Source organism: Sinocyclocheilus rhinocerous, unplaced genomic scaffold (genome assembly GCF_001515625.1).
Source record: "Sinocyclocheilus rhinocerous isolate Xijiao unplaced genomic scaffold, SAMN03320098_v1.1 scaffold1841, whole genome shotgun sequence".
Classification (NCBI taxonomy): Eukaryota; Metazoa; Chordata; class Actinopteri; order Cypriniformes; family Cyprinidae; genus Sinocyclocheilus; species Sinocyclocheilus rhinocerous.
This window is the reverse complement of record NW_015666172.1, coordinates 409,314-426,747: the sequence shown is the minus strand read 5'-3', so window position 1 is coordinate 426,747 and position 17,434 is coordinate 409,314. Positions and strand designations below refer to the sequence as shown.

The following is a 17,434-nucleotide window of genomic DNA, read 5'->3' as shown; positions in this document are numbered from 1 at the left end:
GTAGGTATGTGGGGGCGTGTTCGAACGAGCCGTTTTAGGTAGGTGTGGTTGACTCTTAACTTTTATAAAGAATATCTCTTTGGATTTGAGACTTTAGTCTTTGCAACTTTACAGATCTTCTTTATGCACCAAGAGCTTGTAACACTCCAAAGAGAAAGGAAAAATTGAAATCGCATCATATGACCCCTTTAAAGGGATAGTTCACCCAAAAATTATAATTATGTCTTTCCAAACCTATATGGCTTTCTTTGTTCTGTGGAACATAAAAAAAAAAAAGATATTTTGAAGAATGTTGGTAACCAAATAGTTTAGGTTCCCATTGACTTCCGTTGTATTTTTTGTCCATACAACAGAAGCCAATGGGAACATTTAAACTGTTTACTAACATTCTTCAAAATATCTTATTTAAGAAAGTCATACAGGTTTGAAGAGACATGAGGGTATGTAAATGATAACAGAATTTTCCTTTTCAGGTGAACTATCCTTTTAAATGAAAATGATGTTTTTGTCAAGTGAAGTGAACTCCAACAGATATCCAGGCTGTCGATCGGAACGCAGCTATTGTTTCCTATCAGCATTTCTGAATAGAGACAGAATATAATTAGAAAAAAATTGGAATTCATTATTTAATACTGTTTTGGTTTGACCCAACAGATATTTTAGGGAACGCATATATCTCCATGTTTTTCACCAGTGGACAAAACCCACAGCTCTCTCAACAGGCCCTCAGTGCCTATGCACAGGCTGTGAGTATTTCCTCTTCCTCTCCCTCATGTATCATCCTAATATTCATTTGTTAATATTCATAATATTATAATATTATTGAGCCAAAGCTGGTTGCCATCATCTTACCTTATAATTTTATCTGTGCATATGTACAGGAGAAAATCGACAAAGCATCCTCAATGAATCCTGACCTCCACTTCAACAGAGCTACGGTAACAATTCTTTCAGTTGCTTTCTCACACACTTTCTCAGGGTGCTTTCACACCTGTAGATCGATTGCTTTGTTCCGAAACAGGGATTAAAATTATTACAATGTTGCTTTTTATTCTTGGTGCGGCTCGCTTTCACACGGCAAAGTTTTCTCACTACAACCGAACCGCTCCAGAGTTCGTTTTCAATCGAGCCGAGACCACCTCGTTCAGGCGATCTCGGACCGATTGTTTTGGCGCGGATCCGAGCGCGATTGCCGTGTTCACATATGCCCAAACTAACCGGGCTAAGGGGGGAAACGCGCCAGGTTCCGAAACAACGAGCCAGGTGTGAACGCACCCAGACTCAGGTGTTCACCAGCAAATATGTCACTGTAAAACCGGCATCTTATCCACCTTGTTACTTATCTAAACTGGAGAACAGCCTGCTGTTGCACTTCCACTGTGTATAACAGGCCTAAGAAACTCCTTTCTGTCACCAGTTGTTCCAGTATGAAGAGATGTACAGTTCAGCTCTGGATGGATACAGCCGTGCTGCAGCTCTGGATCCTGGCTGGGAAGATGCTCAGGAGAGAGAAAAACTGCTGCTGAATTACCTAGACCAGGTTACAGTGTTAATAGAGAATAAGGTGAGATAAATGAACAGTGACGTTGTAACTTTTACGGTTTACACTGGCACAGAACAGGCATTTCTGTGGGAGCTAAACTATTGACAGCAGAACAGAGAAACATCGTCGAGAGCATCTTGTGAACGTTGAAATGCTCAACTTTATTCAAACGTCAAGTAGGCCTGTCACGATAACTTTTTGTTTTGCGATATATTGCCCCAGAAATAATTGCAATAAGCGATATTATTGGGTGCACACTATTGCTGAAAAACACAATCACTACTTAGCAGTCAGATGTCCGAATGCACAAAGGCACAGATGCATATCTTTGTAGAAGCATTTTTTTAATTTTAACTAGCACCTCATGACTACACCACGTTATGTACGAGAAGCTGCAAAAGACACAGGCGCAAGTGGAATGTAAAAAACATGGTGACATTAATTTTTAATTAAATATAATGGGCGAAATATTGCGTAACTAAAAATTATTGAGGTCATGTACATATATTGTGCGATAAGTCGATATATTGATTATTGCGACAGGCCTAACGTCAAGTGAAAAATGGAAGGTGGCAGGTGCATATAATGATGTCTGTCATGAGCTTTTCAAAATCTGCATTGTACTGGAGTTTCTATTGAATTTAGTATGTAAATCATATATTTAAATGTTTGGTCTCTTTCATTGTCATATTATTTACACGTTTAGACTCTTTCATTTCTGGTTTTACAAAAGTGTATTAAAATGACACGTCTTGATTTTTGGGCATTTGGAAAAAAAGCATCTGTCCAACAGTAATGGTGTGTATATATGATGATCATATTGAAAAACAAATTGATTAAACATGTAGTTGTAGGTTGTTTCCAGGAGATGGCAGTAGAGTACAGTCAAAACAATATTCTGGAGGTCCGTAAGGAACCACATTAACCTCACTCTCTCTGTGTTTCAGGGGAAAGTAAAAGCTCGGCGTCTTCGTACCATGCTCTCCTCACTCAGTTCCTCCACTTTGGGCCCGTGCTCCTCCCCTCAGTTCCGGTCTCCCTCAGGCTGCATAGGGAGCCTTGAACCCCGCAGCTTATCCGCTCTCACTCAAGGCCACAACGGCGGGGTGGCAGCACTAGGAAAAGTGGTCTTCAGTCTGGCCTCAGAGGGCCGTATGGCCTTGTGAGTTTAAATGCCTCTGCCGCATTAACAACCTCTACAAATATTTACTAAACATTTCCTAACAAAACTAGAAGGTTACTGGATATAGCTAAATGTCTGCTGATGGTGTTGTGTTTGATTTTTAAAATGGTTTTCTTGTTTTTGTCTTGCAGCACATTTGGCATGGTGGACAGTGAAGAGACCTGTTGCGTAGTAATGGTGTATAATACAGCAGACAGCTGGGGTGTTTTAATAGGGGATACTGTAGTCATTCCTGAACCACAGGTTAAACGGCACAGCGTAACACATAAAGATAAGGTATGTGTACAAAACTTTTCATTCTATTTTAAAGTTTTATATCTCCACTTATACACTACCATTCCAAATTTTGAGGTCGTTAAGATTTTAAAAAATGTTATCCAAAAAATGTATTTCAGCATCATTACTTCAGTCTTCAGTGTCACATGATCCTTCAGAAATCATTCTAATATTCTGATTTGGTGCTCAAGAAATTTTTTTTTATTATTGTCAATGTTGAAAACCATTGTGCCGCTTAATATTTTGTGGTAATACGATACGTTTTTTTTCAGGATTATTTGGTGAATAGAAAGTTAAACAGAATTTTGATCGATTGAATTCATCCTTGCTGAATAAAAGTATTCAGTTCTTTAAAAATATATATACTTACTGACCTCAAACTTTTGAACAGTAGTGTACATATTTACACAATCAAGCAAAATTTAAACTAGTTTGCAGCCATTATCTGTGGCCACAGGTGTAATAACCCAATTATAAATGTAATGTTCTTATTTTTTGCATTACAATAGCTGTAACAAATACTGATGTCTTTGTTTCTTCTTTGCTACTCCCTATAGTCATATGACTTCCGAAGTATACGTGTGGACTCTCCCTTGCTCCTTATAGTCAATGGGAAAAGACAGGTGATGAAAAGCCAAAGTGCAGCCTTTGTTACTTACAAACCTCAAAGTGAATAAACTCAGAGAGAGGACATACGGTGAGAACATTGAGAGCAATGAGGGTAGTGTTTTTCCATTTTGTATATATTTAGTTCTGTTCCTGTTTGTGAGGACAGGAAAACTCTGTACATATTTTTTCAAATCATTTCCCTTTTTTAATTTTCCTCTTGTTGATGGGCATCATTGTTAAGATTGTCGGTTTCATATTTGGGTTGTGAAAATAAAAATAAAAGAAAAAAAGAAATCCCAGTCTTACTCTGATCAGTTTGGCAGTTCCTACTTAATGTAGGGTTTTTCCACATATTTTAATTATGAGTTATTTTCCACAATAAGGTCATTTACATTAGTGGAAACATGTTGGGAGTATTTATAGCATAACACCTTCTTTAAACTGTGTAACAGCTTTATCAGTAAATAACCAATTTGAAAAAAAAACAAAGAATAGAACAGAAACAACCATATTTGGCAGTCAGAACTGAAATCAGAATTCATAAATGAAAGAAAAAAGCATCCTAGTGAAACTTAAATCATACTTAGTTTTTCTTGATAAAAGTCTGGGTTCTGTCTCGGGTGGGTGTGTTGAACTGGAAGAAAGTTTTAGCGTTTTCTGGCCCCAGTGAGAAGAACCTGTCACCTTCTGGTCCCAGGAATGAAGGACTGCTATGGGAAGAGCGTGGTTTGACCAAACCTGATGACAATAATTGCAAAGATTTTTCATACACTACAATGCTTAACAAACAGTCAATCACATCTGAACAATTTTAGTCTCCGTAAGATAAAGAACTCTCAACCTGATTTTATTTATGCAGGGTAAAAGTAGACAACTACAATAATTTGTTTAAATAAGGAACCATTATTTTTGTTTCTACCCATTGCTTTTTTTCCTCCTGACCTGTAGTGAAAGGGTGGGAAATGGGATCTTTCTCTACCGTTCCCAGCGTGTGCATCCGTAGTGAGTCGAGAAGTCCCTGCAGCTTCTGATATTGCCTATTTCGTTCATTCAGTCGCTCCAAAACCTCACTGTACTTCCGCTTATATTCCTCCAGCACCTGGAGAATGTAAAAGTTGAAAATGAGGACACTGATAGCCGTTAAAGAAATACAAAAAATGCATCCCTCTCATGCTTCTATATATACAGTACCAATTATAACCAATGATTTGTTAACTTGATTGCATGTTTCTTGTGATCTTAAACTTTTGAGCTAAAGTCACTTGCTTCGATGCTTGAAATCACAAATAATTTTTTTTTTTTTTGGATCGGGGAAATGGATGAGTTGTGATATTATGAAACTACAACTTAAAATGAATTTTATTTATTTTAAATGTGATGCAAAGCTGAATTTTCATCATGACAAATGCTCAAGTAACATTCCCTATTATCAGTGTTGAAAAAAGTTGGGCTGCTTAATATTTTTGTCAAAAGCGTGCTACTTTTTTTTTTTTTTAATGAAAAGAATGAAAATGTTGAAGAACCAACAATATGTTTTGTCTTCCATGTCATTTCATGGTTTTTGATTTATTTCTATTATTCGAAATTTTGGAAAGAATTTATTTTGACAGTTACTGTGTATAAACTGCAAGTGTGGGCATTGGTTTGATGCTTTGATCATGTTTGAGACCTTTTTCAGGGATGCGATCTCCCCTCTTAATGCATTTAACTCAAGCTCTTTGCTCTGGTTCTGCTGGATCATAAACTTCTCCATCTGAAGCACTTGTCCTCCAGCCCTGGACAAACTGTACTCCATCAGCAACCTCTCCTGGTTTACCTAAAAATAACCACAAACAAAAGTGAAAAAAGGAAGGTGCATCAATCCCAACCTTTTCTGTATATGGAATTGCATCCCTGCAGACATCAAACCTGGTAGGTCCAAAAGTCTAGCGCTTTATGACTGATTTCCAAAACAGTTTCAGGCTGTAATCCGACCAAAACCATAGCCCTGTATTGCTCTGATGGTGCCAGCTCGGTTCTAAGTACGTCCAGTTTGCCCGAGAGCATGGAGGAGCACGCGGGGCAGATGGCAGGTGTGCGGCTGAATTCTTCCGTACCGTGTTGATCACAGAATACGTGAGAGCAGGCCGTGACCCACGCGAACCCACTCAGCTTTGTCCGGCAGTTATGCGAATTACACAGCAAGGTGAATTTAGATGCAGACATGGCGGTTCTTATGGAAGGAAACAAATGTAAATTATTATATTTCTCAGTATATGTATGTTATTTTACTGGTTAAGCTAACGAAAAATTATAAAAGGTTATGTTAGCGCTTTACGTGTAAGCTAGCAAAGCGCGGGAAAAGTATTCCCAAGCTTCAGTATCTCCGTTCGAATACTAAATCAAACTAATGCGGTTATAAAATATACATATCGCTCTTCGCAAGTATGAAGCTTTATAAACTGGATAGTTTACCGGGAATTTGCACCTGTGTTGCTCATTATTTACAATCAGTCACATGTAGAGCGCCGCGCGGGTTTTAACCTCTTGAGACCCAGAAAAAAAGTCTTGTGAATTTAGGTTTTTTTTTTTTTTTGAGGGCATAAGAAAAAATAATTCTGAAAAAAAATTATTTTATTCATATGTTATGTCCTCTGTAGAGGACACCATGACTTTTTATTTATTTATTTTTTACATTATTTTTAATAAAAAGACATGAGCGAATATGAATAGGCAAAAACAATTTATTTTTTGATCACCAATACATTTTTAGGTTTCAGGACTTTGTATAACGATGATTCTCAACTATGTTATGAAAGATATAACAGAATGATTTGATATAACTTACAATCTAGGAAACATATTTCATGGTAAATGGTTGCCCATATGCAGGGACGTACACAGACATTTTGAGGGGCAGGGGCTGAAGTGGAAAAAAGGGCATCGCTCATATTTATTTAAATTTTTTCCTAAACAAAACGTTAAATATATTAGGGGTGTGCGATATTGACCAAAATTCATTCAGGAACGAAACACCATCATGTTGCTCAGAGATGCAAATTGGAATTATATTTGTTGGGCGAAATATACCAAAAACAGTCAATTGTGTCTAACGTAAGTGTATTAAATTCATGTTTATTGAACTGCTGTATAAAGTCTTCGCGTGATACTGATTAACTATATATAAATATATACATTTGTGCCCCCATATCTTGAATTTTGTGATCATTCTAAATGCATTTTAATAAACTGAATCATGCAGTGAAAGAACGTGCACTGGCCTAACCTACTATAGACTTCCTATTGCCTTAGCTAAACTTTAGCTAACTTACATGGTAGCTGAGTCATGGATGTTAGCAAGACAAATTAACTGTATTTGGCTTTTGGATAATTAGCTGTAAATTCGAGGCACAGGTAGCTTAGTTTTTTGTTCATCACCACTCACCTCCACACCAAGACAAACACAACTGTAAAGAGAGGGAGGGCTTCACTTCTGCGGCTCTCTGCCTGTCTGTGACGTGCCGATCAATATGCGCTACACTGCTGTGCTGCGCGGAGACGAGGAGGGAGAAAGGCATCAGAACTCGACAGTCTCAACATTTCCCGACCCGACCTGATATTTAGATTTTTTATTTGTTTGACAGGGAAAGCTGTGTGCAAACAGAAACACACACGCACACGTATATACATATATTCATTTATTTAAAAAAAAAGAGGACACTTTCTCTCGAGGAAGAAAAAGGGCAGGTGCTCAAGCCCCCTTTGATGTCTATGTGTGCATGTGCCTGCCCATATGTGTTACACACTATTCAAAATGATGTTTTTAAAATAAGTCTTTTACGGTCACTAAGACTGCATTTATTTGAAAAGTGCTGTAAGAACAGTAATATTGTGAAATATTATTACAATTTATAATGTAATTTATTACTGCGATGGCAATGCTGAATTTTCAAAAGCCATTACATATGCTCAATAAATTTTGGAAATAAAAGAAAGTTAGCATTTATTTTAAATTGAATTTTCTGTAACAATGTAAAGGTCATTGCTGTCACTTGTAATCAATGTAACGCATCCATGAAGTATTACTGATCTTACTAACCCAAACCTTTTGAACTATAATGTCGTTTTTGTTCTAGCCCAATGATTGTTCAAAAAGCATCAAATATGCGGAAAGTGATCACAATGAGTGTTTCCTGAAACACTAGTCTCCTCCAGCATATCTCTATAGCCAAAATACATCAAAGGCCTTCTCAGAAGAGAAACTCACAGATAGCCTACAGCATTTCTCCATAGTGTCAAGTGCTTCAACTGGGCATGAGAAAGGTATAGGTCTTGACCACTGATCTATTGACCTTTTTCTGATTTTCTTTTCTTTTCTTCTCCGTTTTTCCTATATATCCCAATTTTGGCGTTGTTTAGATTGACTAACTACTATCACCCAAAACTATGAGCAAACACGTATATTTGGAAAATGGTACCTCCTCTGAACAGCATTATATAATGCAAGTCAATCAATGTTCTGTCTGATTTGATTGAACGAGAAGCTATTTTAATCAAGCAAAGCAAATTCTTAACTTAAGTGTTTAGAAAAATTCCCAAATTAATGCAAATCAGCCTAAATTCTGTCTACCCAACTAAGCACATTTTCCCTGCACAATTCAATCAAAATCAGCCAAATATATAGTAAACCATTCCAATCTGGCAACACTGATGAGTACTGTATATCATATAACAACAAATTAACAAGTAAAAAACAGAAGGGATGCAACAGATGCATGTGAGCCATGATGATAATGGTTCTACACTGTCTCTTTCTTTTTGAATTATTGGTTTGCCTTAAGCATACAGTATAATATTATTGTAACTATTTTAATCATTTTTATCTTAAATTATGCTTTGTTATTGTAAATAAGCCTGCATGAACAAACACGCTCATGTATAAGAAAAATAACTGCATAATGGTCAGTGGACCGCTTGGCCTTATATGAGACACGGTGCAGGTCGGCTGCATGTTTTTGATACATCTAATTAAAAATGGCTTTTCACTTCATCCCTCTTCCACGTGGTGTATGGGAACAGAGGCGGGGGTGAAAGGGGGGCATTGTGCGGAGCGGCAATGGATCCTGGGGGTGAGGAGAGAGAAAGAGATGCCCACTCAACTGTGTCCAGGTCGCCATTGTTGGAAATTCCCTTCCTATTCAATGCATTTTAAATAGAGCTCCGAATATTCGGACGCACCGACAAAGTGAGCGAGCCGCAGGGGGTCTTTACTCCAGTAGCCCGTGCAGTTATAGTCTATAAGCCGCTTGACGTATTATCTCATCCCATCACCTTCCTCATCATCTCCCTCAAGTTAAGTTATTTTTTGCTTTTATAACATAACTTTAACATCTGGTGTATTTTTACATAGGCCTACACGATCTTCCACTATCCCTTTCATTAGGCTACTTGAACTAATTTATATTTTCCTTCTAGGTAACCTGATAACGCTCACAGTCAGTTTTTTTATTATTATTATTTTTTTTTATCTTCCTGTGAATCAGATGATTTGCAAAGTCGCCTATTGAGATTTCACATAAATCTTAGTAGACCTGCCAATACAAAAGGTGTCTCTCTTTCTCAAATTCTCAATGGGCGCAGTAAATGAAGTGTAGTCATTAAGTTGTTTAAAACAGGCAGATGTCAGAATCCTGAGGGGCATAAACTCCCCTTTTGCATACATTACAAGCATATGTTTAAATATAAAAAGCCACGAAATTCGTTTTGACTCATATTGGTAGGCTATATAACTCAGTTGTCTAAATTACTAGAGAGCAGCTATTAGCATTAAGAGAAACGCAAAAGAGGGAGAAAGAAAGAAAAAGAGACGGTGTTCCGCGCCATTGAAATGCAAATGTCAGAACAAGGAGAGATTGTATTTTTGTGTGAGTGTGTGTGTGTGTCTTTGGAGAGGAGAGGGGAGGGGGGTCCGCAGAGTGGACAAGTTTGAGAAAGAGGGGACTTGTTGAGGAAAAACAGCCACACACGCACTCGCCAGTTCACACAGCAACAGCGGACGACGTCATGGTCCGCTTCAGCAGCCCACACGAATTTTAAGTTTATTTATTTTATTTTATTTTTTAACTAACTCTTTCAGCAGAAGCCGATGTTGTCTTAACGCGTTCTGCAAGGTGGATTATTTACGAACAGAGGAGTTCGATACTTAGTTATTCATTACCGACCTTATAATTTGCGTTGCAAAGTTGGTTGATGCCCGTAACTCTCACCGTCTGCTCGTGAATCATGTCACGCCGGAAACAGAAACGGCCCCAGCAGCTCGTTAACGCGGACCCCGGGGGCACGCGTTTGATGCCGCAAGGTGAGTAAATCAATCCTTTGTGAATTATTTGTTACCCTGGACTAATTGATCGTGATGCTATATTATTAAAAAACGACTGTTTAATTAAAAAGTTTTTGCATAACTAGTTTTAGTTTACCAAGAGCCCCTGTTATGCAAATAATAATTTTATCTTTATTGCTATAAATAGGAACTCTTTATCACCCGAAGATCTATGATACAGGTTAAAATGCACTAGTGCGTTTGGCCCTCTACTTAGTGAGCCATTGTTTAAGAGCAGCAGCAGCAGCAGCTCACATTTCTGCCATGACCTGACTTTTTTTAAAATAAGTAGTTTACTGACATTTCCCGCTCAAAATGTCTGCTCAATGTGTTATATTGAAAGAAGGCTCTCGAAGACATGGCCAGAGGGTTGGTCTAAAGGTGTTCATCCGTATGGCCGGTCATTATGTTGACATGAATCACTCAGGAGCCATAACTGTGTTAGCTTTTCACTAATGTCAATCCTCCAAGAGACTTGCAGCGTAGTCAGTTTGATTGCTGGGGTTCTTTTATGCATTTAGAGGAGTCTCCTATTCAGTGTGAATAAGTTGCAGGCAAGGGGGACGGGACGAAGGGGGTGTTTGGGTAAAGATTAATCTCTTCTCACTCTGTTCTCTCCTCTTCTCCCTTATTCTCTCTCTCATGTTTCCATGTGCTCCTCTTTTCTGCTCCCACCGTGTTCCCCCCTTCCCACTCCCTTGCCTCTATTCACTTTGTACCTCTGCTCAGTTGGGGGTTCCACTGTTAGAATACAGAGAGAAGAAAGAATGCACCATTGTGTGCATGCATGGAAGAAAAATGTAGCTAAGGAATCTTAAAGATACAGCACCTTTGTGATTCGATTTCTGTAGCTATTGGCAAGAACAGGTAGTAAGTTGTGAAGGGATTTTTTTAGGGTTGAGTGTTTCTGGTGCATTTCAGCAGATTTGATTGCACAAGTCTGTGTACAGTAATTTTCTGTATCAGTATGCCAGAGAATGGAAATAGTTCATCTGTCAGTCAACCCACTATTTTCCCAACCCCCTTCTTCTAGTTCTTTTTCTGTGCTCAAGATTCAAAAAAGAATTTGACCTTAGAGCTCATGAGGTTAGGTCATCTAGCCAATGAGAGCGCATGGACAGTGCCCAAAACCCTTTCTATGCCCTGACCTCTGACCCTGTGTGGGGTCAGGGGGGAAGGGTGAATAGAGAGATGAAAGATGTTGTTGATGGACAGAGGGTTGGGTTAAGAGGGGTTATGGGTTGTTGTGGTGACATCTATTGTCCTCTAAAAAGCATTGCAATAGCTGCAAGGTGGTTAGTGAGTTGTGGCAAGAGTGAGGACAGAAAATGTGAGTGTGGTATATGAAGGTTGTGATTTAAGGGTGAAAGATCATTAAGAATGCAGAATGACAAGTGGTATTCGGCGTTTTGGTGAAAGAAAACTGTTGACAAAGGAGTTGGCCTTAATAGGAAGGCTTTCTCATAACTCATTCTTATGGAACTCTGTTAAAACAATTAATATATAAATTGAATTATAAAATAATTAAACAATGCTACAACAATATTATGTTTTCAAATAATTGTCATTGTCTGATAAATCGATGCTATATACTTATAAACTTCTTTTGTTTATTTTCCAGATGACCAGCTACCAGTGAAATCTCCATCCACCTCTCTTGCCTCTGAAACTACCTCGTCATCTTCCTCTTCCTCTCCTACATCCCTTCAGGACTGTCAGCCTCCTTTGGCCCCAAGACCATCTCCTGGTGGCCTTCATGCCCCCTCGCTCCCCAATGAGAGCTCATCTCCTCTCCATTGGCCAAATCACATTGCCTCATATTCTACATCTCTGCCTAATGCACACTCATCTCTCTCTCCAGACTTCCCACATCCTTCCCTGTCCTCCCAGACCCACTCTCCTCCCCCTAGCCAGCAGATATCCACTCATATTCCATCTCATCAGCCCCACTCCACTGTGACATCCCCACCAATGGGTATTTCTGCAACCACCACTACCTCCTCTTTATCCTCTTCATCATCGCTGGGTGCCCCACCACATCAAGGAAGTCCTAGTCCCATCCACCAAAATCCTTCATCACCTTCAGAGCAACTCCAGGTGCCTCCGACCCTTGCTGTACTATTAGAGGAACTTAGGGTCCTGCAGCAAAGACAGATTCACCAAATGCAGATTACAGAAGAAATCTGCAGGCAGGTGCTGCGCCTAGGTGGTATTGTCAGTGCCCAAGATGCACCTCAGGGATCTGTGGAGGGTCAACAGAGTGATGCAGGCTCTAGCTCCCCACCTAATACTGTCTCCCGTGCCTCTTTAATTACCCAAGCTCCTACAACCAAGCCCAACCAATCTCACACAAATGGAACCAGAACTCCTTATTCCACAACTTCATCCGCAACATCTTCCTCATCCTTAGTTATCTCTTCAGCCTCTGTGCACCCTCTATCACTAACGCTAGGACTTCCACCTCGCTACCTCAATGAAAAGTCTCCCAACACCTCCATCAGTCATGGCAATGGCATGAATTTCCCAACTCCTCCCTTGCCCACAGTCAGCCTCTCCCATGACCATCTATCTCTAAGTTCCACTGTTAGTACGTCAAATGGATCTTCAAGCTCCTCTTCAGGCCGCCAGCAGCACATCTGCCGGTTCTGTGGGAAGGTTCTAAGCAGTGACTCCTCACTACAGATCCATCTGAGATCCCACACCGGTGAGCGTCCATACCAATGTCCGGTCTGCCTTAGTCGTTTCACTACCCGTGGCAATCTCAAAGCCCACTTCCTTCGTCACCGTGAGCAAAATCCTGAGCTGTCACTCTCTCTCTTGCCACCTGTTCTGTCTGAGCAGAGCCAATCAGGATCTGGCTCAGGGCCATCACAGAGGCGCAGAAAACGTCGAGCAGAGGATGAGGAGCCATTTGGGGTTAAAGGTAGTGTAGGTGTGCCAGATAGTTTAGCTCTTGGTTTCCTGTCTGGGTCATCTCATCCATCTCCCTCCTCCCTTCCGTTGCCACCCAGTGTTGATCTGGCCCTGCTTTCCACTGCCCACTCTTTGCTACAGCTTAACCGTGCCTCAGCTGCAGCTGCAGCCTCTGTTTCCACTAGTGTGCAGTCATCATCTTCATCCATCACCTCTTCTGCTATGACTGGTCAATTCAAAGGTGCGAAGCAGCAGAGGTTTGATGAGAATACACCACCACACTCTACCTTACATCCTGGTTCTCCATATTCCCAGCTGGCACACCTTCCGAAGATTCTCTTCCCATCAGGTCCCTCTGCCCACCATCCTAGCTTTGCCCTTCTTCGCCCTCCTCACCTCCCTTCCCCTCACCTCCCACTTACCTTCCCTTTTTCCTCATACCCCAAACCTCAAAACTCCTCTTCTCCATCCTCCTCTCCTTCCTCATCCTCTGCCACCTCTGACACCTCAAAGCTGCAAAGACTGGCACAGAAGTTAGAGAAGCAGCCCCTCCTAAAAAGCACCAATGAAGGCCAGGCTCAGGCTAATGACATATCCACCTTCAACGCTAATGCTATCTCAGCTTACAGGAGGGAGATGATGGCGGCCTTAGGGCTGAACCCGAGTCCTAGCAGTGAGCCAGCCAGCCAAGAGCTCCAAGGTTCAACTGCCTCCTCTTTGGTTCCTAATCAGTGCGGGGTGTGCCTCCGTGTCCTTAGCTGCCCAAGGGCATTACGTCTACACCAGGCCACTCACTTGGGTGAACGTCCATTCCCCTGCAAACTCTGTGGCCGCTCCTTCTCCACAAAGGGAAGTCTAAGGGCTCATCTAGCCACACACAGAGCACGTCCAGCCAATGCACGTGGCCAGAATTCATGCCCGCTCTGTCAGCGCAAGTTTACCAATGCCGTGGTACTGCAGCATCACATTCGGATGCATCTGGGGGGCCAGTTGCCTCCAGAAGGTAATGGGGACCTGCAGTCAGAAGAAGACCCTGGTCAAATGGATGGAGTTTCTTTACCCAAAAACCTTCAGTCTCTTCCTCTAAATATGAGCATGTCTTCCTCTGCCAGCTTACTGGAGTCTGAGACTAGCCTAAGAGATGCTACATCGGGTGATGCAGATCAGCTCATGGAGTCAGATCAAGATCCCTATGACAACACACCTGAGACTAGTCCAACTGTCACCCTGGAGAAGGAGGACCCCTCAGGAGAAAATAGCCCAGCTGACAATTCAATTCCAGCAGATGAGAAACATTATGGCACAGTCCATCACAGCAAATCTCAAGTTGTCAGTGGCTCTGCAGAAGAGGATGAAGACACGCCCTTATCTCTCTGTACCCGGACCAACTCCCAAGACACCTTATTTGATAAAAAATGGCACAATGGCGCTTCACATCAAACGGTGATCAGCGGGCCAAATCCTAGTTTAAGCTCTGAAGCTCTCAATCTGTCACCTGCCCTCACTCCACCCTCCAGCCCAGGGTTGTCCACTGAGTCAAAATCAGACCAAAGCAGCAATCAGACAACACTTCATGTGAATGGAATAGACCGTGTTCTTGAGTCCAATGATGGTGACTCTCACCCAGCCACAGAGAATGCTTATTTGCACATTCCAGACAGAGCTGTAGAGCAGAAGGTGAAAGCTGAGGATGCACAAGAGTCTGCAGAAGAGGATCAAAGGAAAGATAGAGAAAATACTGAAGTGACATCACCAGAGACTCCTGTAGCCCCTCCACAACCACAGCGCTCAGAGAAACCTTACAGCTGCACAGAGTGTGGAAAAGAATATGCTAGCCGCAGTGGATTGAAGGTACATAGATTAATGTGCTATTTTGAAGAAGATGGAATGTTAGATGACATTTATATCTATGAAATATTCATTAACTACCTGTGATATCATGTTTACGTTAGAAACAAGACTTCTAATTTTTGTGTGTTTCAACAGGGGCATATGAAAATCCACAGCGGAAGTATGAATCAGGTGGCCAGTACCACATCCTCACAGTCCTTTGAGGGAAAAGTTGTGGAGCGTACAGAGGAGTCAACCCATCGAAAACTGAGAGGAGACGATGCTAAAAACATGTCAGAGGAAAGTACAAATAAATTGTCCTTGACTGAGCATCCGGTGTCTACCACTGACAGAGACGACAGACCTGAAGACACTGCTTAAAAGAATGTGATTAGTTAGGTTTTAGCACTATTCTTGTTTACTGATTTCTATGACAACCTTTTTCAGCTTTGTGGTTAGGAGTAGTTTTTAATTGTTTGATATTGTAGAATATTAGTAAATCAGTCCATATGTAATAGTAGTGCCTTTTCATGAAAACAATTAAATCATATTGATAAAAGACTTAGTAAGTCTTTTGACTTGAAATATCAGGATGCACAGAAATTGGATCTTGAAAATAGTATTTGTGTATAACAAATGACAAACAAATTAATTATCTGTCTAAGTGCAATTTCAGAAATCAATTTGGAATTCCAGGATATACATAATAAAACTTGTAAAACATTTAAAAATATATATTTTCAAGCAAACTCTAGGAAAAAAGGGACTGACCTGATGTGTGAGATGAGAGAGGATTGTAGGGATCATACCAAAACTGATCAACTGATGTGCAGCTGAATGTAAATATCAATTTTGTTTAATGTACCCTGTTTTTATCTTCTTTCATGCTGCTGTACTTTGTAGGCATTTTTCTAAATAGCTGCACTATATCTGTGACTGCTGAAACTCTTATTGACAAGGGAGGTTTATGATGACAATGATAGGATTGTATTGCTGAGAGGGTCAGATTTACTTTCTGCACAATGCCTGTTCTTCAACTTTCTTGATTTAAAAGCTCCACTGATTTGTTAGTATTAAGGATTTTTATTTGATTATGAAAAACAGCAAATCGGATCAGTTCTGATGATGGCACCGATGAGCAATTGCTATAGATTTAAGCTTTCAATATTTTTGTAATCTTGAAGGTTGAAGCAACTTTGTTGGCCCTGTTGAACTCTTATCAAGCTTTGTTTTGTAATTTTCTTGGATGTAATGTGGTCCTAACTTGTCAAAAAGAGAAATAAAGTCAGAAAGAATGTCTCAAGATTTGTGTTTTTACTTTTTTTTTTAAATGTATGTGCATTTTTTGTAATTGCACTGAACACAAAACTTCCACCTGTTAAGCTATTTTCAGAATCCGATGAGGCTTTTTTGTTCTTGTTCATAATGCACTTTGTCCTTCAGCAATTGTCTACCCCCACCCCTTTTAAAAAAAAAAAAATCTGCTTCCTTTAATGTTTTAGTTTCCCAGATTGATGGTGTGCATGTTGATGGCTGTATGTGTGTATGTTGTGTGTGTTTGTTCACACACACACACACACACACACACACACATACTTGTGTAATGCGATTGAGTGTGCAGCTGTACAGACTTCACTCCCTCCCCTCAAACACCCTCTTGCTTTCTATGTCATGCCTGTGTAATGTGGCTGACACACAGGAAGCTCTAATCCTCGCACAATGTCCCCCCTCACCCACCCTGAGCGTCTCTGCGCAGGATGAAGGGGAGGTGGAGACCGACCCGGCCAGCTGTCCCTAAAATGGCTACTAATCCTGCCTCTGCCAGGCCCTCGAAACCATGACAACCTGTAACCAAGGAGAGAAATTTTGAGGTTGAGAGGGAGACGAACAATGAGCCAGAAACAAGGCATGTGGTAGAAGTTTGTCCACATGCATTCAGGAAGGGATAAAGACGTCTCAATCAAAAATAAGGAAATCTTCAAGAGACAATGCCAAATATGCCAAAATGTAGCATCCAAGAGGCAAAAAAAGCAGCAAGATGTGATGAATGGTTCTACAATGAGTTGTTAATGATCTTTAAAAGATGAATTTGAAATCAGTGGATGTAAAGTAAAGCTTCTTTCCATTTAGACTCGGCACTGCAGGTGGTTCATAAACCAATAACCCCACAGTTGTAAATGATTGTACAACTGCATTTTGTTTATGTTTATATATAATATGCATATATATTTAACTTTTATAATGTTCATTTACATTTATTTTATTTACGGCAGTTTAGTAAATATCTAGCCAAAAACAAGTTCCAAATACTAGGGGGGGAAAAAACTGGTTGCAATAATAAAACAGGTAACATCTAAAGTACTAAAGTAATAGTAAAAACAGCAACAATTGGAAAGTGCTTCCTTTGCAAGTCAGAAAAAAATTGATGTGGTGTAACATCCTATTTTGACCACACGATGGCGACACATACACAGGTGTGTACTGTAAATAATCCAAAAACGCAAGCAATCATTTTGAGAGTTACAGAATTGTATATGTGGAAATACAACATTCATAAGGCAAGGTGCCTGAAATGCAAGCCAATCCTAAAATGTTTGCAAGGGATTTTAATCTTCACTTTCGAACATCTCCAAAGCAAAAGCCATAAGCTATAATATCATCTTATTTTATTGAATTCTTTTTCTTTTCTTTTTTTTCTTTTTTATTTCCATTCATGTAGATG

At 40.1% G+C, this 17,434-nt stretch overlaps 3 protein-coding genes across 6 annotated transcripts in view; 2 read left to right on the top strand and 1 right to left on the bottom strand.

Moving 5' to 3' along the window:
• Positions 1-3,855, top strand: part of LOC107731912 (tetratricopeptide repeat protein 5-like) — a 6,955-nt gene extending 3,100 nt beyond the window's left edge. The window contains exons 5-10 of the mRNA XM_016543113.1: positions 655-746; positions 882-938; positions 1,418-1,564; positions 2,491-2,705; positions 2,858-3,002; positions 3,560-3,855. Of these exons, the coding sequence (XP_016398599.1) occupies positions 655-746; positions 882-938; positions 1,418-1,564; positions 2,491-2,705; positions 2,858-3,002; positions 3,560-3,679 (776 nt within the window). The 3' untranslated portion in view covers positions 3,680-3,855. The remainder of the gene's footprint in view (positions 1-654; positions 747-881; positions 939-1,417; positions 1,565-2,490; positions 2,706-2,857; positions 3,003-3,559) is intronic.
• Positions 3,856-3,922: 67 nt separating this feature from the next.
• On the bottom strand, positions 3,923-9,934 carry LOC107731913 (E3 ubiquitin-protein ligase CCNB1IP1-like). Of its 4 annotated transcripts, none has more exons than XM_016543117.1 (5): positions 9,857-9,934; positions 5,520-5,823; positions 5,281-5,427; positions 4,554-4,710; positions 3,923-4,349 (listed from the first exon to the last, which is right to left on the bottom strand). In XM_016543117.1, exons 2-5 carry the CDS (start codon positions 5,814-5,816, stop codon positions 4,195-4,197), a joined length of 756 nt encoding a protein of 251 aa, XP_016398603.1. In that variant the 5' UTR covers positions 5,817-5,823; positions 9,857-9,934; the 3' UTR covers positions 3,923-4,194. The 4 variants fall into 4 exon arrangements, with proteins under 4 accessions (XP_016398603.1, XP_016398601.1, XP_016398600.1 ...); XM_016543115.1 differs by having other exon boundaries at positions 9,812-9,890; XM_016543114.1 differs by lacking the exon at positions 9,857-9,934 and adding an exon at positions 6,066-6,143.
• LOC107731911 (sal-like protein 2) lies at positions 9,852-16,002 on the top strand. Its single transcript, XM_016543112.1, has 3 exons — positions 9,852-9,948; positions 11,591-14,733; positions 14,869-16,002. Exons 1-3 carry the CDS (start codon positions 9,873-9,875, stop codon positions 15,091-15,093), a joined length of 3,444 nt encoding a protein of 1,147 aa, XP_016398598.1. The 5' UTR covers positions 9,852-9,872; the 3' UTR covers positions 15,094-16,002.
• Positions 16,003-17,434: the final 1,432 nt, after the last annotated feature.

Excerpts from the sequence above, each read along its gene's own strand:
- LOC107731913 (XM_016543114.1), bottom strand. The coding sequence starts at position 6,091 with ATGAGCAACACAGGTGCAAATTCCCG. Across the intron at positions 4,711-5,280 it reads AGATCGCATCCCTGAAAAAG|GTGCTGGAGGAATATAAGCG; the intron begins GTCTCAAACATG and ends TACATTCTCCAG. Across the intron at positions 4,350-4,553 it reads TTCCCACCCTTTCACTACAG|GTTTGGTCAAACCACGCTCT; the intron begins GTCAGGAGGAAA and ends TATTGTCATCAG.
- LOC107731911 (XM_016543112.1), top strand. The coding sequence starts at position 9,873 with ATGTCACGCCGGAAACAGAAACGGCCCCAGCAGCTCGTTAACGCGGAC. Across the intron at positions 9,949-11,590 it reads CACGCGTTTGATGCCGCAAG|ATGACCAGCTACCAGTGAAA; the intron begins GTGAGTAAATCA and ends TTTATTTTCCAG. Across the intron at positions 14,734-14,868 it reads CTAGCCGCAGTGGATTGAAG|GGGCATATGAAAATCCACAG; the intron begins GTACATAGATTA and ends GTGTTTCAACAG.